The sequence below is a fragment of the Uloborus diversus genome, chromosome 5 (assembly GCF_026930045.1).
Source record: "Uloborus diversus isolate 005 chromosome 5, Udiv.v.3.1, whole genome shotgun sequence".
Taxonomy (NCBI): domain Eukaryota; kingdom Metazoa; phylum Arthropoda; class Arachnida; order Araneae; family Uloboridae; genus Uloborus; species Uloborus diversus.
This window is the reverse complement of record NC_072735.1, coordinates 45,001,360-45,025,803: the sequence shown is the minus strand read 5'-3', so window position 1 is coordinate 45,025,803 and position 24,444 is coordinate 45,001,360. Positions and strand designations below refer to the sequence as shown.

At 30.9% G+C, this 24,444-nt stretch overlaps 1 protein-coding gene across 1 annotated transcript in view; it reads right to left on the bottom strand.

Moving 5' to 3' along the window:
* The window catches only part of LOC129222895 (cell adhesion molecule Dscam2-like), a 142,771-nt gene that overhangs the window by 36,780 nt on the left and 81,547 nt on the right, over positions 1 to 24,444 (bottom strand). The window contains exons 10-15 of the mRNA XM_054857458.1: positions 17,316 to 17,435; positions 7,066 to 7,239; positions 4,522 to 4,669; positions 2,033 to 2,181; positions 1,523 to 1,654; positions 628 to 792 (exon numbers count right to left, since the gene is read on the bottom strand). Of these exons, the coding sequence (XP_054713433.1) occupies positions 628 to 792; positions 1,523 to 1,654; positions 2,033 to 2,181; positions 4,522 to 4,669; positions 7,066 to 7,239; positions 17,316 to 17,435 (888 nt within the window). The remainder of the gene's footprint in view (positions 1 to 627; positions 793 to 1,522; positions 1,655 to 2,032; positions 2,182 to 4,521; positions 4,670 to 7,065; positions 7,240 to 17,315; positions 17,436 to 24,444) is intronic.

Sequence of the window (24,444 nt, the reverse complement as noted above, 5' to 3'; positions counted from 1 at the left end):
ACATAAATAATCTCATTTGTTCAGAAAAACGATGAGAACGATCGTTGGGAGCAAAAAAAAAAAAACTTTCCTTTAGTTAGCCAAAGGTAATGTATGGAAATTATTCCTTTTTTTTTTTTTTTTACCGAAACATTGTTCTAAGAATAGTTCATTTTTTATTGTTTCAAAAGTCAAGTCAATAAATTATGTTTTAAAAAAGCATACAAAAATAATGTAACTTTTGGACTTTTAACCGACATTTCATTAAGCGAGTTTGCCTGTATTGAACAACGTTTTTTTTCCATTTTCAATATTAATAAACATACTATGCAAAAATGAATTATATTTCGCAACTGAGCCAATGGGCAAAAGAGAAAAATAAATATTTTACATTTTTTTCAAGCAGGAAAATTTAAAATACTTATGCCCCTTAAATTTTTTAATCAGTGATGGAGCTTTAAAAACGCGGATGAACAATGCTCAAATTTTAAACTTTTTTACCACAAAATCATAAATTCTAGGTTATAGGGAATGTGTCAATTCGGCACCATTGTGAAAGATGAGTGTCTTTGATAAAAACATTCATTCATTTACTTAATTTTCAGTTAATCATTCAAGAGTGTCATCACTGACTATATAAGCTCATACCTTCTCCTTCCGTCACTACCGTAAGTGGATCACTAAAGTCACCAGTTCCAATAGCATTTGCCGCATTAACTCGAATTTGATAAGATGTGTGAGGATGAAGTCCTTGAAGAGAATAGACAGTGTCTGTTGCATCAACCAGTACTTGCTTCGCAGACGACCAAGGCTCTAAATCGGATTAAAAACGTAAACTATAACTAATGTATCTGTGAATAGAGAACACTGGAATGAGCTATTTCGCAAATCGTTGTAAAAGCGTCTACGAAAGCATAAAATATGTCAAACAAGTATATTTTAACTAGAAATGTTAGTCTGACTGCTTTGTTTTACAATGCTAATTTTTTTTTTGTGTGTAAAACCTACTGTAAAATGTACTGGCATCCATGTTTCCCGGACTTTCTACAGTTTAATGTTATTTTACTGTAAATCTTTAAGGTAGGAAGTTTAAGAACACTGATTACAAGTTACAAGACGAGAGAAGTGGGATTCGGGCCTTCATTCTCATTATTTACAGAAAGACGCAATGACCCCTTTACTGTATTAGATCAAAAGTTGAGCGATAATGGAGAATGTTACGTTTTCTACCGTAAGTCACGTTGTGTGCCAAGTGGAGTTGCAAGTACTTACTTTTCTGGTAAAGTATACTGTAAAGGCTTTTGTACCGTAAACAAACCATTTTACAGTACTATTAACGTCAAACGTTACCACGATTTTCAACAGTGTACAATATGGTAACTTCAGACGTAACTAACATTAAGAGCCACGACATAAAAGAATATGTCTGACTGAGTATTTCCGATAAAATATTTGGGATTTCAGAATTCTAAAAAAATACTGCTCAAACATTTTGCAAGTATGCACTTTGTAAACTTATACGTTAAGCGCATGTTTAGCTTACCTTTTGTCGTTTTGTATTCAATCGCATATTTTGTCAACAGGCTATTTCCACTATAAGGTGGGGACCACGTGATAGATATGGAACGACTTCCCTTAGTAGTAGCATCGACACTTGGAGGACGGTCTGGTGGTTCTATAAGAAATAGTAAAATATAATTTAACAGTAAGTGAAACTTATTATTTCGATATCATACGATACATCTAGCGTGAAGTTAAAGTTTCCAATCCCTACTAAAAGCAAATGCAAACTTTAAAATTCAAAAAATATTTTTTAATATAATAATGTGTTTTGTAGACATATCTTTTTAGGTTAAAATAGGAAAAAAAAACGTTCAATTCTTTTAAATACATCTGACCAATGTAACTATAGATACTACTTACGTTTAACAATATTTTAAAAGTTGCCTAATACATAACAGTGATTCGCAAACATATCTTTGAAGGTAAAAATCGATTTTTGTTCATAAACTTTTTTAAATACGTCTGAACTATGTAGCTTAATGTAACTTACCTTGAACGACGATTTGAAAGTTAGTGTCATCCTTGCCATACGTATTTTGAGCAATGCAAGTAAATAAGGATGAGTCTTTTCTAGTAGCTCCTGATATTTTAATTGTAGCTTCCATACCTTCTGAATAAATTCTTTCTTCAAAAGCATACCTGCAAACAACTTTTATTAACACAATACAAAAGTTATTTTTAAAAAAATCTGATTTTCACATTACATTTTTTCAATGTTTTTAAGGATTTTCGCGAGTTAAGGATTTAAGCGTCTATGTACGTTGATAAAAGTTTTTTTTTGCCCTTGAAGTAGGTTTATTCAAAACTATGAAACTATAAATTCAATGTAAAGCAAACATGAAACCTAGTTGTTTGATTTAAGATCATACGTGGTGTTACTTCGTGTCTGCAATTTTATACGAATACTTTTCTAACTGATTTTCATTGCAGCGCAAAAATGTCTTGCAATTTTACTTTTTCAGATTTTTTCTTCTAACTTTGGAAAGCAATATAACATTTTCATTTTTTTTTCCAATTTCGTAATGTATCAAACTCTACTCGTACAGAATGGCTCCAGTAATGATAACAAATTTCTGATTACTGGGAAATGAATGATAAAATATTCATGCTTTATTAATGACATACATTTATCAATGTCTGGAATTCTGCGAAGTTTGATTTATGATAGGTAAATTTCCACCAAACTCCTCAAAGATATAAATGAATATTGATGTCCTTGAGCAAAATCATTCTTAATGGTTACACAAATTCAAATTTGAAATTATAAAATTTGCATTTTCAATAAACTACAGAGGAAAAGTTTGGTTTTGAAATGTTTCCTAAACGTGAGTTACATTAACGTGCTTTACTGTTTTATAAATGGAGACCATTAGTTATATTAACGTGTTTTATTATTTTATAAATGTTATAAATAAATACCGTAAATTGTATTAACGTGTTTTACTATTTATAAATGATCAATGAGAAGCAAAGGGATGTAAGTGGACATTTTCAAGTTTTGAGTAAAACGCGTTTAAAGATATGGTCCAGGGTAAGTAGGTTTCATTGAAATTGTTTTATAAACCGTGCTGTATAACAGCACCTACCAGGGCTACTAGTACTATCTCTCGCCCCAAAACAGAGGAGAGTTTCAACAACCATTTGTACTGGTTAACTCCAAATTTTTCATGCTGTCACTCGCATCCCTTTTCTTCCGACTGTCTCAAATGGAAAACGTATAAGAAAGTTTAAGGCTTTCTTTTCAAATGACTAACGTATATAAACTACCATTAAACTTATATTTCTAAAATGTCTAAGAACATTTTACAAAAGAAAAAAAAAACTTTTAAGCGAAAGAAAGTGAAAAAGTCACGTACAAGCGAATTATTAAAAATATATTACATTTCTTAATTTAGTTGGGGACTTGAAAACAGTCTCTTAACCGCATGATCGTTAAAAAAGCTGCTTAGTTATAATTGGGATAAACATTCTTTATGCCTTAGTTAACTTTATGCTGAAAACCGTTAAAGTTGTCAAGCAACATTTGAGGAGGTAAAACATTTCATTCAACATTATTTTCTAATGTTTGTTTCTCTTTATTGGAGCCAGCTCTTGTGGTTTAGTGCGTGTGCTTTAATGGATGAATATTTGATTTCAACAAGATTTGTTTCGGTTCTTATTGCTTTGTATTTATTTTTAAACTTATGCATATGTTTCAAATCATTTTTAGTTTTCGAGGGTCATATCGCATGTTGCCATTTGACTCGTTTCCTCTACCACTGCATTAAAAACACACACACGTTTATGGATTCTTAAGAATTAACCATAAATGTTAAATTTCATAACAATTCCTAAGTTTAAAAAATTCACAAGTTTAAGTTTGAAACCCCAACAGATGACAGTAACAATGTAAAATTATTTTGGTTTCCTCTTTTTCAAATTGTGAAAACTAAGACTTTCTGGTTTAACAACATATAATGCGGGTTTATAATCTAGCCTCAGACTATTTTTTTTGATAATTTGTAATGTTTAAGACATTACAAATTTATAAATCAAGATATATAAAAGAATTTACACTTAACCTCCCTATAGAACAAAATTGCAAATTTAAAAATAAATGCAATTCAACATACACTTGAATAAGAAAATGGAATTATAACTGCATACCCAGATTAAAATACAGTATTTTAGAATGACGCTTTTTATTCAAATTGTTATTTTAGATGCAATATTTTCCCAGGATATTTCTCTCGTTTTACATTGAACTAAAGAAAAATAAGAATTTTGTACTCTAAAACTGCAATCATGCTTTTACACAAGAAATATTTTCAATAAGTATCTAAGTTTTAGTTTTGCCTTTACGAAGTAAAAAAAGGCCACGCTTTGTTTCTTACGTCAGAAAAATCAGCAGCCAATAAGGATATAGGTGAATCATTTCAATATTGTTGCTTTTTTTTAACCTTTTTTTAAAAACATCTAATAAAAATTCCTTATACACACCTCGGTTCAAAAGATGGATTGAAGGGATGTCTGTCTTTTTGCCAGCTTATTGTCAAAGGCTTTTCTCCAATTGCCCGACAATTTAATAAAGCACTTTGACCCTTTGTAAGTGTGAATGCCTTAAATTTGTCTTTAAAATGAGCAGCAACTATGGAAAAAAAAATTATACTTATGAACTAAAAGTTTAACATAATTTTAAAATAATTGAATATTTATATTTTAATTTACTGTTAAAGCTTTATATAATGTCTTATTACGTGTATATCACGTCTTTGAATCAGCGTAAAAACTGTTTTCATTAAGTATTATCGTCAATAGCATTAATAATCCGTATTAGCTCTTAGGTTGATCAAACAGCAAACGTTTAAGTTATGTTCGAGATTACACAATTTTTACAGATTTTGTTTAATTGATACATTAACAGCCAACGTATGATGTAAACAATTTATCCTGTTTTATTAAAAGGCGTTTACTCACCATGCACACAACTTGATCTTTCTGTTGTAAAAGCAAATATTTTTTTTCATGTCTTTAAAAAAACATAATTTTGCTTCTATTTATAAATTGCTATTTACCACTAGTTATTTACTTGTCTAAAAAATGTTCTTTAATCTGCTTGAAACACATATTAAAAGCTAACTTAAGAGTGTCGTACATTGCTCTAAAACCTCCCATCGCATCGTATGTCAACAATTCACAAAAATCTGGACTTGAATTTCATGAAGATATTTTCGACTTTTGGAGAATAAAATTTTAATGTACGTTCTAGAATAAATGCGGAATTTTTTTATCAAAAAAAATTCTAAGAAAAAATATAATATTTTAAATTTAATATTTAGTTAGTGATGTCGATTGATAGATAGTTTAATCAAAAACTATTAACATAGTCAGTTTCTTCAATTACCACTACTTTGACATTAGTGTAGCCAACATTTAATTTACATTTTTTTTTCCAAAAACATATGGTATTCAAGACTAAATGAAGCATACATAATTCAAAAAAAAAAAAACGCATGCAATAGCTACTGAATAGTTTAAAAAGGTATCAGTTTTCTTTGCTGATAAAGAAATATGTTTCTCTTTTTTGCTTAGTCGTTAAATTTCCGAATTGGATGCCCATATGGGGCTACTGTAGCACATACTGTCGTGCTGCTGTGATGAAATTGGTTGTTTTTTCAGTGTTTTAATGTAAGTGATGTGTTTTCATCAAAGTGTTCTTCTAAATCATTGCAGATTTGAATTCTTAGCCACTTCTTTCAGGTCAGAATTGTTTTCTTTTTTTGGCACATTTTGTTACCATTTTGAATGAACTTTTATTTGAGATTGAACATTTTTGGAGCTGAAACCCGGAATTGAACCAGGTATTACATTGGAAATATAAACCGGAATAGATTTTGTGTGTGTGTGTGTGTGAAACTTCGAACAAAATTCTCCAGAGAAAAGAACATGAAACGGGAAATGTACTAAATGCAGCTGCAGGAAATGAACGGGAATGCAGTCTTAAAAGTCATCAGTTGCAAATACCTAAGTTTGATCGACGTATTTTAAACTTAAACGATTTCTTTTCTCAATTTCAATCTTCAGAATTTAGAAGTGATTTCGTTAGTGCAAATTATGCAATGAATCACGTTTTATATGATACTCCGCTATATTTAAAAGAGACTTATTGGAGGCAGAGTGTGTGAACAGTTCTTTTTGATAAGATACATAAATGCATTATGTACGTAATAAAATGAAACCAGTATTTTTAAAGAATGACTGCTTTATGTCTTTTCCTTAAGCGATAGAAATGCATAGTTGGAAAGTACAGTGCGTTACCAATATGTACAAAAACTATAATATTATGATGCATGTTATTGTGGTCATGGTAATTCTTTATTTGAATCAGATATGTGATGAAGTATTCTTCGTAGAACGGAAGTAGTTCTCCATATGGAAAAAAAAAGAACACTTAATTTCTTAAAACATACTATTCCGCTGATTTTGTTATGATGCTCAATGGTCGGTAGCTGGAAGGAATATTTGGAGTTACACACTTTGTTAAACGGTGTTAAAACAAAACATTTTAATTAAGATTACATGTACCAATTTTAATTCAAGAGGTAAATTTTTTTGGAAAGAGAAGTTAGTTTAAAAACAATTTATGTTAAATTATGCTTTATTTTACAAAGATAGTTCAAATAACTCGGAGAATGGCGTCACTCCATCCCCCCACTCCTCAATTGAATTTAAAATATGATGTTTAAATTATATTCATGGAGTATATTTTGCTATTGTAATGATTGCTCATGTCCAAAACTGCAATGAACACAACTTTCTCTATTTTAAATAGTTAAAAAAATAAATTCTGAAACAATGCATATACATATCGTTAAAGAAAAAAAAACTTCAGTAGAAGTTTCCAGAAATTTTTCCAGAACCTATTTCCAAAAATCATAAACGAAACGCTATACATATCTCAATAAGACTATTTTAAACAAATTTTTCATCACATAAATTTAAATCAACATAACTCGTAAACATAACAAAGAACTCAAAACATACCGTGCACTTTAAGATGCACTACGGTACTCAAACCCGATCCCACATCATTAGTGGCTTGGCACATGTAATGTCCACTGTCGTCTTTCGAAGCCTCTTTGATGATCAAGGAACCATTTTCCAGGATTTGAACATTTTCGTTGCTAATGATCACTTGAAACTGACTCTTGGATCCTTCTGTAAATACACGAGTAGAGAGAAGTTTTATTCATCTTTTTAAAAATAAAAAACAAAAAATATGGGGATGATTTTCGTGACTTTGAGAATAAAGCGTTAAGGCACGAATACAGCCCCTGACAATGGGATGCTAACCACTTGAATCACGTCGAAACGATAAGAGACTTTATCTAAAAGTGACTGAAAAAAGCGTAACTTATATTCGATAGTTTATTATACAACACAAATTATTTTTAAAACATGAATAATTAGAGAGAGGCAGCTTTTAATTTATTACATAAATGAAATTTAATTATGAAGTCCGAGAGAAATAATGTAATGAATATTTATTTGAACGAAATAACTGAAGTTGTTCGTAAAAGTTTAACAATTTAGCGTTACAACAATTTAGCTTATGTAGCATTCCAAATACTTTTTTCTCTCTTTTTTATGTATTATAAAAAATAAAGAACTCTTTACGTTACTCTCTGTAAATATTAAAATTTGGCGAAATTTAAAATTTTACTACTGGAAACCTATTTATATCTTTAATATGCTGCTTCAAATAAATTAATTTTGGTATTTGTCTTTAAAAATACAATAACTTAATTTTTTCCTGGGAAGAAAAATTGAAACGCAATCAATGGTTTTACAAGTGACTTTTGTATTCGGTTCAATGTTATTATCTTCATAATTCTATTATATTTTATAATATTATTGTTTTTTTTTACAGCAAATGATCTGTTGTTTAGAAAAATAAAGAACTAAACACTCCTTGAAAGAATTTTCAAAAAAGAGTAAAATATAAGTGTGCAGAGCGTAAAGAACACCGCAAAATGAATTACATTGTGGGAGATTTTTCTTTACATTAGCATTATACATTTAAAACACGAAAATTCAGAAAAAATCAATAATATGACAATGTATTTTTTTAAGGAAAGTCATTTTTATAGTGATTTTTTTAATACACGAACGAAAGAGATAAGACGTATATTTAATGCTTAGAAGTAATGTGCGCTTGTTTCTTGACTTCAAGGCAATTTAATTTTACTCAAATGATATCTTTTGAAACATTAAATACCAAAACCAATTGTTGTTCTGATTAAATTTTTCGCTAACACAGTGCGAAAAGCTTGCGTTAAAATGTTTATTATAAAATTTGAAGAGCAGAAACGTAAATGATTGCAAACTTAAAAATCAAATGCTCAGTTAGATTAAGAGATGTCATTGAATTCATTCTAAGAAGTGATAACTTCTAATTAATATAGATCAACAGAACACTGAAAGTAAGTAAGTATTCAAATGGTTAACTTACTCATTTAGTATTAAAGGGTCAATATCATTTAGCAGTTTCTGAAATAAGTAGAAGATTCACCTCGAAACGGTTATTATAAATTAGCAATTTGTCTCTCACTAAAACAGTTTTAAGCACTATGAAAAAGGAATTGTGGCATAACTCTAAAAAAGTTTTAATTGGCTTATAATTAATTAGTTTTGCTTTTATTCACGTGGTCTTTTTACTACATGCTTTACTATAACTAGTGCGTTGCACTTCATTTAACTAATCATTAACTAAACTTGGCGCGCTCCTTTAGGTACAATTTTATTCTTACTTCACTTATTATCGTTATATTTATGTAAACACTAACCAATTATTCTCTTTTTTCCCAACGTTTGGCACAAGTTGATAAAAATAATCTCCTGAAAACATTCATATACATCACGTCATACGATGTGAAGTATACATCACAGTGTTGAGTCATAATTGGAACTGTTCCATTTTTTATTTCATTTACTAAATTTATTTTTATGTATTCACACGTGAAATAAATCATATCATAACCAAGCAATCTAAGGCGTTATCGGGTCCCGAAATTAATCACAAGAAAAATGAAAAACATATCGCAAGCGTTCCACTGATTCTTCTGGTATATACTCCAACCATAAGCATAAATTAATTCTTATCCCCAAACTTCGCCGCTCACTAATTATCGAAATGAAATCGCCATTGTATGTTCGCGAAAAACAGAAATAATAAACTTCGGAGGCAACACCATACCTAATATACATGCCTTGTTTTATTTGCAAATGTAATTATCTAACAGCCTTTGATGATCGTACAAAGCAGCTACTTGATTATAAAATTTGCAAGTCAGCTCATTATATGGAATACAAGGACACCTATCGCTTGAAAAAATAAAAATAAACCAATTTCAAAGGAACCTTTGTCGTTGCAATTTACCGAACTAATGAACAACGAGAACTTGCAAATTCTATTTTCTTGAAGTACGTGAGTTTATTAGATAACGATATAAAGGTATTTGAAAAATATTGGCAATTACCCAAGGCTGCATTAAGCATACTTAGAGAAAGTTTTGCTCGACACCACAATAACTTTATTCACAAATCTGAATATATTTTAATCATAAGATTTTTGTTTTCATGAGAAAAAATAAATTAGTCTTACACAAAGTAAGCAAAAACAAATAAATAAATAAATAAAACTTTTGGATTGGAGTGAATGATAAGATGAAATAAATGAAAAAGTTTGAGTTGGACTTTTTAAGGATTTTTTTTTTTTTTTTTTTGCAATTCATCGCTTAAATTTTTCTTTCGACTTGTTATGGCACTACTTTCAGTCCCCTTCAGGAGAACTCTCATATATATAATTGCGAATGATTGAATAAGGTTCCTGACGTCATCAACATTGAAACACTCTAGCCACGGCATAATCCTTTGATAATATTTTTTGGCGATGTTTGACATGCAGGGAAAGGCTTTATTGTGAAAAGGCTGAACTGGATTCGCGATAACTTAAGGGTCATTCCATAGAAATGTCAACCTCCACCTCAGATATTTTTTCCACAACGTCTTAATTGTGACCTACCATTTCATTCAGCATACTTTCTAGTACATAAATCCAGTAACAGTTTGCAAAAATTTCATTCGGTGTTTTTCTTCTGGCTCTAAACGTGTAAGGTTGTAGAAAAGGCTTAGCATATGCAAAAAAACATGCGTCTACGTTTTCTTGTGTAATGTAAAAATTTTTGCAATTTTTTACAAGAACTATGTTTATTCTAAATGATTAGATGTTGGCCCAATAAAATTGACTGCTCTTTTTGCATACATTATAAGATAAGTATTTTAATTAGTTTGGTTATTTCACTGAAAATATTTACGTTACGTTAGTCACGAAAATGTACTATTTTCTGCTTAAAAACTAAACCAGATGATTGAACCAAACAGAACTTTTTATTTTCTTACATATGTGTCATATCTACTTAAAAAGTACAAAATATTTATTTTAGTATCAGTAGATATAAAATAAACAGTGTGACTAACGTAACATTTGAGCTGTGACTAACGTAACAGTTTGCATGTGACTAACGTAACATTTTAAAAATGACTGCTAATATTTAAAACTTATTTAATTTAATATACATTTTCATGAACGATTTTGAATACGTAGGCATTCTACATTGGTTAAAAATATAAAGGGTGAAAAATACCATTAATATTACATTGTAGACCTTCTGCTTACTTAGAAAATACTTTTTTAAAGGTCTTTATAAAGTTGCTTCCAATTTAAAAAAAATATTAAGAAGGAAAGAAGATTAGTAAAGTAAAATGAGTACTCTGCTGAATGTGCATTCAACACAAGAATCCAAATTTAAGAATTAAGATAATAGAAATACAGTCTTAACAAAGGAGAACGTCTCTATTTTTTAGAAAATACATCTCCACCTATTATTGAAATGAAGTAATGGATGCTCGTTGGAAAACATTTGAAGATGTTACATGATACAGTGATAATAAGCGCTGTTGCCATATATTTCAGAAAATGTAAGAATGATCATTTAGAAATTCAAACATTTGCGGTGATATCTGGAATTAAAATGCATTCTGCCAAAACGTTCGAATATTTTTTTTTCAATATGACATTTTAATTCAAAAGCATGCACAACACTATTCGAGATTATATTAATCAGTAAATCGTAATAAATAATATGCCATTGAAAAGTACTATAGAGTTTCTTATGACGATAACTAGTATATCGGCAGAATACTAGAATTCGGTGGAACTATCAACTTACATAAAGGCATTTTTTAAAGAGATATTTAGGATTTAATTAGACCAAGAATGATGTTATTCAGTTTGTAAAAGCAGTTTTTTTTCTCTTTTTTTTATTTTCGCACATTCAAATTGAGTTAAGTGAACTGAATCCTTCTAATCAATTTCTTACGCTATAATAGAAAAAAAGTAAATACAGAACCATAATGCAACACAAAGAAGGCTCCTAAAAAGTGTAAAAGTAATATAAGAGCAAGAAACTAATAATAAAAAGTTTTTTTATATGCATTCATTGCTTGTTATTCGATGGTTACGTTAGTCACGTTACGTTATTCACACACAGTTTTTCGTAAAAGTACCATTAAGGGCCAAAAAAATTCATCTGTAAAAAATATTTAGTACATTTTAAAAAATAGATTGTTTACCTCTTACAAATATATCGGCCAATTTTAAATGCCTTCGTAAGTTTCAGAAAAAGTTGCCTCGTAACATAAGCATTGTTTCTCATGGTTGCAAAAATGTTACGTTAGTCACGATGCCTTTTTCGGTGAAAAAGCACCTGCCAGCGATTATTTTGCTTCAAATTCTTGGTAGAATTGAAAAATAGTCACCTTGCATATTTTAAATCTGCATATTAAACCAAAATACATTTATTTTTTCTCCCGGTGTAAGTGAAAAGAGTTTGAAGATCAGCTGCGAATGTTACGTTAGTCACTATGGAATGACCCTTAACTGTTTTACAGGTAAGTCTAATTTAAGGAGATTGCAAAAAGGAAAACATGGTCAACAATGAACGCTATCTAATGGAGTTGACGACTAATCCACTGGAGTTAGGGAAAACATTTCAAAATATCATCTAAGAGGCAATGGCTTCGTTCAAATGTAGAAGCAATTTTCACCCGTCATATCTTGATGAGCGATTTTCTAGTTTTTCTTAATATAGAAGCAACGAATGTTAATTTGATCAAATTAATTTGATAATTAGAAAATGTGTGGTTGGTGATAACACTTGAACATCAACCATGTTAGTGGGTTTAATAGGTAGTGTTTAAAATTGACTTCATTAAGGGTGTCCCTTTAAAACCGGATAGACCCAGAACTATAGATTTCTTGTTCGGTCACATTTGACCCAGGGAGCTGCTGTTCCTAGTGCCATTTTGTTCTATATTCTAAATTGAAAAGCACGATTCGTAAAAGTTTCACAAAATTTGGAGGCAAAAATTCAGAAATTGGTTTTTGAAATACACACGCATTTAATAAAGTAAGCATTAGCTAAATAACGAATAAATACCTTTGTGCTTGAGAGATAAATAAATGAAATACCAACTTTTTAATGCACAAAACTTGCTAATTAATGCAGACACATGTTTCGGAGTTACAATGAGTCATTTTTTCGATAAAAAGAATTGTGAGCTTTTGGATGAAAAGTCATCCGATGAAAGATATTCCTCTTTCATCACTGTAAAGAAGTTTGTGTAATCTTACTTCGTAGAATCTGTGACAGCATAGCTGCTTTCACTGCTGTGGAAGGTTATACCATGATAATGTAACTATAGCGTAACGTCTCACTAATTTCTGCGCAAGGTTAAGCCAGAATTTTCTGTATGCTTGCAAAAATTCAGCTTTTATCTGACTGTCTAAAATGATTTATCAAGTTCATGCTTTTTAGCAACCAGTACACACCAATTATTTTAATGTACAAAAAAAAATGACATTTTGATTGCTCTAAGAGGGAAGATGACGTGAGTGGTGTCCGAAACAAGAACGCGAATCTCAGTTACGAGACAGGGCGCAAAGCAAGAACGTTTTTCCACTCGGCTACCAAGGCCGGTTTTCTTTTCGTTAATAAGAGTTTAGCTGTTCCATGCCAATCTAGTCTTTATGCATACGCTTTGAATTCTACTGAAAATACAGTTCAAGGTTCGTCCAAAAGTTATAGTTTTTAAAACAATAATGTTGCACACTTCAACATTCGTACAACGCTACACCACTTAATACTGGTAACCTTACACATCTTTTTTTTAACAGTGCTAGGATGGCTTTTTATCCAAAAGCTCACATTTCTTTGAATTGAAACACAGGTTCCTTGAAACCCCAAAACACTAGTAATTTGCATTTTTGTGCATTAAAACGCTGGTAATTCATTTATTTAAGCATTAGCTAATCATAACAACAATTTTTGGTTTGTAATTTTCTGTCTGCTTTAAAACAAGAACAAATCGATTTGTTCAATGATCATTTTCATAAATGTATTAGCTCTACCGTGATTCATATCAGAGAAGATACCTTAGTGACCCTTTTGTCTTGTGCCAAATGGGTGTGCAAATTTTGTTGTTGAAAAAAAAATGTTATAGGGTAAATTTGGGCACGCTTATGCGGATTTTTTTCAATGAATTTTCTAATTTTTATTTTTACCTAGGAAATTTTAGACATTGTGGTTTTATGAAGCAGTTAATGATGTCAAAATTTGTATATTTAGTTGTTGCTCAGCTTGTGTTTTTAAGCGTAAAAAAAAGTTTTTGAGTCCAAGTAGGTTGCGTAAATTTGCCCAGAACACGGGACAAGTTTACGCATATTAAAACTGATACCAAGTGGTAAGTGAAATAGACACTTAACCAAATTAAAATGTTTTATTTCTCTTGAATCACTTTAAAAATAAGAAAATAACAAATAATTAATTAAAGAACATTTTATAGGCTAAACTAAAATCATAGGGTTTATTGCGACACAAAAACATAAACTATTTTATCATCTTCTTCATCACTGTTAGATTTTACCAACAAAAGTAAAGTATTTCTTTTCGCATTCTTGTCATTGGACTGCGTTTTGAGATCTATGACATTGAACCCTGTCTTGTCTTTTTTTTTTTTTTTTTTTGATTGACTGTGTGCTTTCAAACAATAGATGCAAGCACCATCTATGAATATTTTATATGATTATTTTATCACATACTTGAAATTATTATGATCGTACACCGGAGAGATTTTACACTATATACGGGGTTAGTTTGAAAACTTGTCAAACGTTAGTTTGTGTCATTTCTAAGATTTGACAACGTTCGTTTTTAGTTTAGAAAAGACGATTTGTACAAATTACTAAGTTTAGCCATAACGTTTTTGACAATCTTTGTAAGTGGTGCGTACATTCTTGAAAAGTGGGAAAATTCACCTCGTGTAAATTAAGTGACCCCAAATGCCGGCATTTCATTTCAGAACTGTAAAACCAATCTGTTATTGAAATTAAACAAGAATCCACAAGTTTTGAAACAAATGTCCTACATTTTGGTAAATGGATTAATGCAAGAGTGAGGATTAAAATACTTGTTGAAAAAAACTGCAAATGAAATCATTATTGCTATATCCAGATAAATCATTTTAAACACATCCTACATAAATGCTATGAAGAAAAAATACTGGTCTTAATCAAAAGTATTTGTTTCCGTAAAAAACAGCGTTTCTCATCACGTAAATCATAATTGAGAATTTATTAACTTCAAAACTGATGACGCGTGAAAAGGCAATGATGCGTAAAAGCGAAAACTCACTAAAAATACCTGCAATCGATACGGCGTGCAAAGATATCGGCTCATTTTCATGTACAATTTTGGCCAAAATGTAATTACTTAACAGCTTTCAGGGACCACGTCAAAAACGTACGTAATGTGGACAATTACTAGTCATGTAATCAGCGAAACAGGGAATGTGGTATTTATTGTGGAGCAGCAAGTGACAGCTTCCATCCAAGTGATATGCATCAGGAGTTTAATCCTATTAATTGGATGAGGTATGAAAGGCGTTCTTTTATCTTCTGTTTGAAACATAATTTAGACAGGTTGATAATTTATGCTTCAAAATGTTTCGTGAGGTTCTCTGTACGAATTCACTTAACACATTGCAGTTTTATGTGTTTTTGATGAATCTGAATATATGTATATGTAAAAATTAATTATCAAGGATTAATGACTATTTCTTTAGCTTTTTAGATTCTGAAATAAATTAATGTTTCTTTTATTTAAAATGCATATTTATAGTGTAATTCATTTAAGTATGAACTTTTAAGTATGGGGAAAAAATGCTTGAAACTGTACTGTTCCAGCTAAAAAATAATGTCTAACTACTAACCTCCGGACGCCTTGTCTAATGGTCAGAGAAGTCTGACTGCAGATGGGGAGATCCTGGGTTCGAATCCCTGGTTGGGAATGAATGTACTGTCTCTCTCCTGTCCTTCTCCTTTCTTTGTCGAAAGGCGTCGTTGTGCTGTGAATGGATGCGTACCCTACAGACGGATGTTTACGGCATTGTACTGTGAATGTCCGACTTCTAACCAAATAACGTTTCAGTTGAAAAAGTGAAGCAACGCACCACAAATTGCCGGCCTAGCTATCACAAGACAGCAACAACAATATTCATCAAAGGTAATTTGTATTGATAATAGTTATATTATCATTATTTTGTTCCAGAATTTAAGAGACATATTCAGAAACTGCTTTGTTTCCTAACAAGGTATACTTGATATTTTTTGAGCTTTTAAAGATCGATAAACAACTACTGCTCAACTACTGTTAGAAAATTGATGTTACTATTCGAGGTAGTAGGTTATTTTTATTTCATTTGAAATAAATGGGATAACCTCATGTTATTCTTCATTTTATACTATTTCTTTCTGCAGTTTCGAGTGTTTTTTTTTTCTCTAAAATTTCGATTGCACATGTAACTCGACTCCATGATATCACATCACCTCCGAGGGTTCCCTATTCCTGTCACTGTGGTGACTCACTAGATGGGATTCTCTCAGGAAAATCTGTAATATCACTTTTCCACTTCTCACTCCAAGGTCCCCGTACCTACTAGTGACTGTGGTTTAACCAGTTTGATGGAATCCTAGAGATTCCTCGACTTTTTGATCCAGAACAGAAACCGAGCAATCCCTGTTCCAGAACTCCCAGTGGTATCCTTTCACTTGGAGGACTGTGTGACCACGAGCTAATTTAACGACCCTCCTGTCATCATTAATGAAGATGGTGGATATTCGACCGGTTAGGATCGAACCTGGGATCTTCTGGTCACTAGTCAAATGCCTTACCGAAAAGGTCACTGGCCCTTCTGTAATATAACACAGTGAACCTTGGAGGAAGTCGCTTGAAGGTCCGAAACATAACTTGAGTTCATCATCAGGTCGTAGCAGCCTATCAGTGTCAGTCAATGCAGTGACTTCATCAAAATGGACAGCTCACAAATAAATTGTTGCAGCGACTTCTCAGTGGAATTACATGTAGCTTGTCAAAAACGAGTCGCAGGTTGATTCCAATGAAACAATATGTTTTTTTTTTTTTTTTTTTTTTTTTTTTCACTTCGTGACTGTGACCATTGTGACTCTCAGTGACATGCATCTAACTTTGCCATGGCGTCCCGAGTTACACAGTTAATCGTTGTTTATGGTGTGACAACAATTTTAAAACGTTAATGAAACGTTTAAACGTTACGCATGTTACCTTGGTGCACTTCCCGTCTCCGTAGAACTACTATTGACAAAATAAGAAATTTATTTATTTTATTTACGTGGATTTGCACAAAATAAACGCTCGAAATTATCTAAAACTTTGGAAAAGTTCAATAAAATTGTTCCACAAAAAAGAAAAAACACTTTAAAAATATATAACTATACTTTTCCGGTTAAAAGCCGCACTTCTGAGTAAGTGTGACTTTTAACCTACATAAATCGTATATTTGAGAGAAGAAAAAAGTTTTTATCAAAATAAACTCTCATGTATATTCCACAATTATATTTTTAAATCTTAGTTAGAAATGAGTGGACTAACGTTGTTAAATACGTTTTCCAATTCAGAATTAAGAACTCTTGTAACCCAGAAGAGCATTAAATAGTATCTAATTATTAAATAATTATAGCAATGAAGAAAAAGAAAGAGTTAATGCTCAGTCTTGTATGTCAGATGGTAGTAGGCATTTTAGACTGGCAATTTATTTAAAAAAAAAGAAAAAGGAAAAACACTAAGTGAACGTCTTACCTGGTGTCTTTTTCCAGCGAATCACCGGGTCTGGATAACCAATCGCTTGGCAATCAAACATAACAGCTTGTCCCATAACTACAGATTTATCGGAAGGTTCGGATTTCCATTTTGGTGGTACTTTGAAAAAAATAAATATAAAAATATATAAAACAGCGAAAGCAGATGCACTATATAAAGTCTATATTTTCTAAATGTATATGTTTCAAAAAGTTTTACATTTTTCATAAAGTTTTTTTCTTTCTTTTTTTTTTTGGGGGGGGGGGGTTGGTTTATGTACGTCTAAATGATTGAACCCGATATAAAGCGTAAAGGTAAATAGGTAGCCATTACTGAGGCTAAGTATAATTCTATTTATTATAACAATAAATATGGCAAAATATATTCAAAACGTACTGCAATAAATTTACTTTTAAAATGAACAATTACAAAAAAAACTCCTACCACTTGCTTCAATGCGTGTGAATTAAAGGTCTGATCTTACATTTTGATCAAAGGGAAAACCGAAAATAGTTTCATATTTTGTCATCCTGAGCAAATTCTATAAATTTCAGGGTTTAAATGTTTTGATAAAGCAACACTTATACACAATACAAAAAAAGCTTAATAAAGCATCATTAAGTCTCATTAATAACGTAATCAAACGCTTCTTAATACGTGTCAAACATTTGTTTCTCAATAATGTACCTATTACTTTATCGTAATAGAAGTTGCCTTCATGCAGTTTATTTAGATTTTGTTTTCCATGTTGTTCTGAATATCTTTATTCATCAAATCATAAAAATTAAAATTAAAAAAAACATTTATCATAAATCTTAATCAACATTCAATAGTTCATACCTTAAGTATGTTTTATTTTGTTTGTCAGCTAAATAACGTCTGACTTAATAAACGCATTTTAAAAATTACTTGGCTATACATTTTTGGGTTGGGGGGGGGGATGGGTGATGGTCAAACTTATGTCCCATATCTTTGCTTTGATCATATTTTTTCTTTACAAAAATATTATGGGTAAAAAAAAAAACAGTAAATTTCATGTAATTTTGGTATTAATGATTAAATGGGAAACCCGTTGTTGAAATATTTGGTTGCTTTTAAACAGCACTATTAATAGTGATTATATTGAGGACTTTGAATGAAGACTTTTCTAAAGCAAACATGCAACTTATTCACTCTCTTTGCTCTAGCAGTATTTTTATTTTAATTTGCCGATTATACACAATTACGGAGCAAAGTATAAAGACGTAAGATTTTTTTCAGAAGTATTTTGTATTGTTGTGAAATATGTTAATTTGGGAAGCCTTTAATATTTAAATGGATCTATTTAAAATAGCATACAAGTATATGCCAGGGAGGGATAGGCATCAGTTTCTAGTACCAGTTGTTTTACATTTTAGATGCCTTTTTTTTTTCTTTTTTTACTATGGAGTATTTATGTGAACAAACAAGGTGACATTTCGTGATTATAATATCGTACTATTTTTGAAACATATTTTAACCAAAATAATGAAAAAAAAAATGTTGGATGTTGCGAAAAATGTTCTTTGAACACGTTCAGTACTAAATTTAAACATTATTTTTGAATTTTGCGAAAAAGAAATGGATTAAGTTTTCGTTACCATGATTTAATTCGAAATATAATTTTAATGGGCCCTGGTCATTCAAAAGTGCTTATATATATTACATTGATAACATTATTACGTGTGAAACGGTAAAAATCTTTAAAATGTTTAGTTCTTAATTTTTAATGGATTGTTTAAACATTTAAGCAAAATAAGGTTACTTTTTTTTTAATGCTTAATGCTTTCAAGCCGACCTGAAAATGTCTGATGAAAATAATATAGTTAAATTGCTGTTTTGAAGCTGGTTCTATTTTTATTTTTTTTTTCTTCAAATGTAGTTCATCAAGATTTGCAATGATGCGACATCTCTTAAGGGGGATGGGGATCGATCATATCCAGTTGCGCAAATTCAGAAACATACATATTATATTACTCTAGTATTATCGTACCATTTTTAGTTACATATAGAACCATACTCTTAATAAAAAATAAAAAATAAAGAAAAGAAAAGAATCGTGTATGAAAACGGAGTAAATTAATATCACATTATTGTCGTTGCTTTCCTATAAATGAGTAAAATTACTTTTCGTCCATTGTTATAATTATTAAACTTCAGACCCTAAAATTTACCTAAATATTGATATTGCCGTAAAAATAACTGTTATAAAAAACAATACTACTGGCCATTTTGATTCTCAGAATATGGTTGAACTGCTTCAGATCAAAAGTGAAAATTATGAAGAAGGCAGCGAAAACATTGGAAAAGGATAGCTCCTAATAAGAAAACGGGGTAGAAACCTAAAAAATCGTTGATTAATTAAGTTAAATGATTTTTGGACATTGAAAACGCAAAAACTAAATCAGATCTGGAAATTTGTTGCATAGTTTTAAGAAAGGAGGCTAAAAGATTAGTTGCATCATTAGTGAAGAATCATGAGATGAAAATTGAACTTAAAATAGGATTTGGGAAGTATTGCTGTGTAAAGTACAGCCAATGTTGATAGAAATGTTGAATATTATCCGCTTGGCATTTTAAAGTATTAATAATAGTATCATTGATGTAATGTATTTTTATGCAAAATGATTAGCCATATTTTGAATTTAATGTTTTCTAAATGTTTGTTATTTTTACATATTTTTATCACACGCTAGTTTCATAACCAGATCTATACCAAAAATTTAAAAAAAAATCAAGCAAATTAAAAAATTAGTTTTTTTTTTAGAGACACAAAAATATTACATTTTCCAACATGTTTTTTTAATGCCCAGAACTATCGCTTTTAAGAAAAAATGATAAGTATATAAGAACTACTAAAAATTGTATTAAACAAAACCTCGCTATTTTAACATTAGAAAACCGTGCTTTAAGAGGTGGATTCGTAAAACAATAAAGGATTGGATTAAGCGTTATCCGGCTTAATTTTGCTGTAAATATAACGGAAAGATATTTATGGTGGCCGATACTAACCCATTTTCGTCTAAACTTTTTTTTTTGTAATTTGCAACCATTAAAAAAAAAAAAAAAACACACACAAGCACGCGTTTTAGAAAATTGCATATGATTCATCTATATCTGATATTTTTAGCACACTACTCCAATGTCTTATTTAATTGATTAAACACTAGTAAGTTTCCATTTTCTTCAAATATTTCAAAATAAGGGAAATTTGTACATTAAGTAACAGAGATTATATAACATGCATGCACGAACGTAGGACACTCATATATTCAAAGAAAACATAAAACACATTTATATACCTAATTTACGTAATGAAATTTTTTGTACTGGATCGAAAATTTTCATTTTTTTAGAAAAATAGTTTTGTAAGGCATCTTAACATAGCTTCGAGGCCTTTTTTTAAACAAAAATGTAAGGCTTAGTTAAACTTTGAATTCAAGAAAAATATCTGTATTTAAACGCAGACACATTTTTTTTCTTACTTTATTTCTTATGAAATATTGACGGTAATGTAAAACGATCGAGTATCGGTAATGCCTTACTTTCTGTCATTTTACATTTACGGTGGATTTACTAGAAAAAAAATCAGCTACATACTAAAACTTTCAAGAGGGAGTGATGCTTCTTATAGCACACAATTTAGGCTACATGATTAGGCCAACAAACTGACGTATACCACCTTTTTATCACCTTTTTTTATCAACAATGGTTTCGATTAGTGGAGAGATTTAGCTTGCTTTTAGAGGGATATATTTTGGTATATTTTGCGCAAGCTATACGCTTTATGTAATAACTAACAAAGAACCCAAATAAGATAATTTTATACAATTTTTGACTTATGCCACTAGCTTTCCAATCCTTCGAATTGTGAGAAAATGTCCACTCAAGTGTTTAAGTGTTTACAGTAGTCTGTGGTACTTAATATTTTTTTAAAAAAATGCATTTGAATGAAATTTCAGCTGTGCTGTTATATCATAGCCGTTTCATTATTTGTTTTTTTTTTTTTTTTGAAAACTAAAACAGAAGAATTCTTCATTTAAATTAAATGCTTATTTTATTGGAAAAAATCCACATCAAAAGTTGCAGCGTCGACGAAATCACACACATACCAAGTTTTTTAGTAGTTATCAACCCTTTAACAGAAAAAAAACTTGTTTATCTGCAGCATTTAACTTCTCAAAATTTTTTAATTAAATGTAAGGTATGTTTGGGAGAAAAAATTGATATTTAACAAAGCTTATTAAGAAAAACGAGAAACCTAACAGAACACTTAATCACAATAAATTTACTAATTACTATTACAATTAGAATTAAAAAACTAAAATTTACAATTACTCGAACCCAGAAACAAATTCGTTGTTGTAAAAAATAATAATAATAATAGTAATAATAATAATAATAAAGATGATGATGATAATGATAATGATGATGATAATAATAATAATAATAATAATAATAATAATAATAATAATAATAATAATAGAACTTTCGTATCAGATACTTTTTTAAAGTAGTTAATGATAGTAAATGTACGATCTTCACTCAACCTGTATGTGAAGTTACTATGCTGCTTGATAGTTTTGAATTCTGCTTTTTTCATAAAATCACTTAGTTTTTTTATTATTATTAAAAAATGGCATTCTACAAAACTACACTCATCAAAAATGAAATGTCAACACCAAGAAATAATGTGCGTAGCGTCATTCAAACTGCAACAGCGATGGTGGTGAGATAAAGCTACAAATGATTCAGAAATAGGCAAATATTGTAAAAACTAACCAGTAAATTCAGTATCTAATGGAACTTTCTTGGGCAGTTACACTGTCCAACGAGGCATGCTCTCCATGAGCTTACTAATGATTGCATTAGATAACCTTAGCCAAGCCTCATTCACTGAGTGAAGGTTGATGGTTTGTACCAGTGGTCCTCGTATCATATTTAATGTGATACCACACGTGCCGTATTGAGGCCTGTTCGAGGTAGGCACATTATATAATGAGTAAATTGGTCAATTGTTCACCATTTTTTTTATGTTTTATATTTATTTGCATATACATTTGGCCACTATCGCTCCTGCAATTTTCATGACGCAGTGCTTTCTTGCTGTTGTCATTTTCCTTTTGAGATGTGTGATTATTTTCAGATAGGGGAGACCGGGGCAAGGTGACGAGCCGGGCAAGCTGACGCGAATGCCTTATTTTTTCCGTTTCCCCCCAGTTAACAGCATTTACTGCATAGTACTGACTCTTATATCCGCTGTTCGTTCAGCAATAGTATAGGGACGCTGAAATCGTGATATTTGTGTTAGTTCTGAAGCTCTGATTGTTCACCGTCGCCACGATCTAACTTTTATGCATTTGTCAATAAGCCCTGCTGCTAACAGATAAGTGATATCGTGTCTCTTTAGTATTTATGAGTAACTTACTTTAAATACTACCTATTACCATGAATAAATGCCAATTAATTGCCTTTTTTTATGGCAATGGAGAAGAATCCGTTCAAACAGGCAGTCCGGGGCAAGATGACGGGCCGAAACTCGGGGCAAGATGACGAGCTCGTCATCTTGCCGAGTGTTTCGGAATTTATTAAACTAGCTATGTTGTCTATTTTATTAAATCTTGTAAACGCTTATTTGTCTGTGTATTTGTTCACGCGACCTCGCGCTTTTATCTCCTCTGAGGTTAAAGGACGCATTGAATTAAGTCGTTCGAAAGCCGGTGACCAGAGGCTATTTATAAATTAGTTGACCAAATGACTAGTTGACTGAATTAAACCAAGCAAAGAATCTCCTGCTCTGTTGATTATTGACAATCATAAATCTCACATAACTTTGCAGGCTATTTTATATTACAGTGAAAAAAACATTATCATTCCCCCTCCCCTCCCACATCGCAGCGTCTCTGGCTCCTGATGCGTCATTTTTCTGCCCGTTAAAAACCTTCTGTAGTCAAGCATGTGACAACTTTATGATCATTCATCTAGTACAAACTATCACAGACAAAAATATTGGTGGGCTTTTGAGCACCACTTACTTCAAAGCAGCTACATTTGGAAATACCGATAAAGGGTTTAAAGAATGACGGATCAATCCTCCGACCTTGGGAGTGGAAAACCAAAATAAAAACCCTGCAGACGAAGCAGAAGTTATGGCAAATGCTGATTCCGATGCACCAAAGAAGCCTGTTAGTGTTTCTGATTCCAATGCATTGCGCAAAGCAACACAATGTGAGGTAAAAAAAAAGCAGAAAACTGAGCTCAAACATTCTTACAAGCGCACCCATCAAAGAAATGTCAGAACAAGGAGCAAAGCGGAAGGACAAAAAGGATTATTTAAAAAAAAAAACAGGGAAAGTTAGCACGTAAAACTAAAAAGGGAGTTAAAAAAAATCAAACTAAATTTCTTTAGGTCCAATTCATGCCAAGCAATTCAGTTGCATTAACTTCGAAAAATGTGTTATAAAATGCCCTGCTTGTAAAAAGGAATATTGGGACCCTCCAACAGAAGAACGGACCCAGTACTGTAAAATTCAAGAGTGGTGGCATGAGGCATGTTCCAGTTATGAAAATGGCATTTTTACTTGTGTCTATTGTTCGCTGCACAACTTAATGCATCAACATTGCGTTCCATGGGTTACGCTTAATTTGATACTTTGTTATCAACAGTTAAAAACAGTTATCATTTTTAAAACTAGGTAACATATTTAAAACATAAAATATGTTCAACCTTTTTCAACGTTGTCATCTTGCCCCAAGGTCAAAATCATCTTGCTCCAGTACTGGGGCAAGATGACGATTTGCTAAGGTCATGAAAAAATAAAAATATCCTTCGTTATTTTTATTTGAAAAATTAAATGGTAATATATTTAATATCACAAAGGACTACTCTAACAGCTCATGTGAAATTAATTTTACTATCCTTAACAATATATTAATAAACATCAAAAATTGTTAACATAGTCATCTTGCCCCGGTCTCCCCTATATGTAAAACCTTCATACAGTAGATATTTGTAGACGTGTATGATATTAAAAATAATCGCATGTTCTGCAGTTCTAAAATATAGAAATCATACAAAGGTTTTGTAAAATATACATTTTTAAGTTTCATT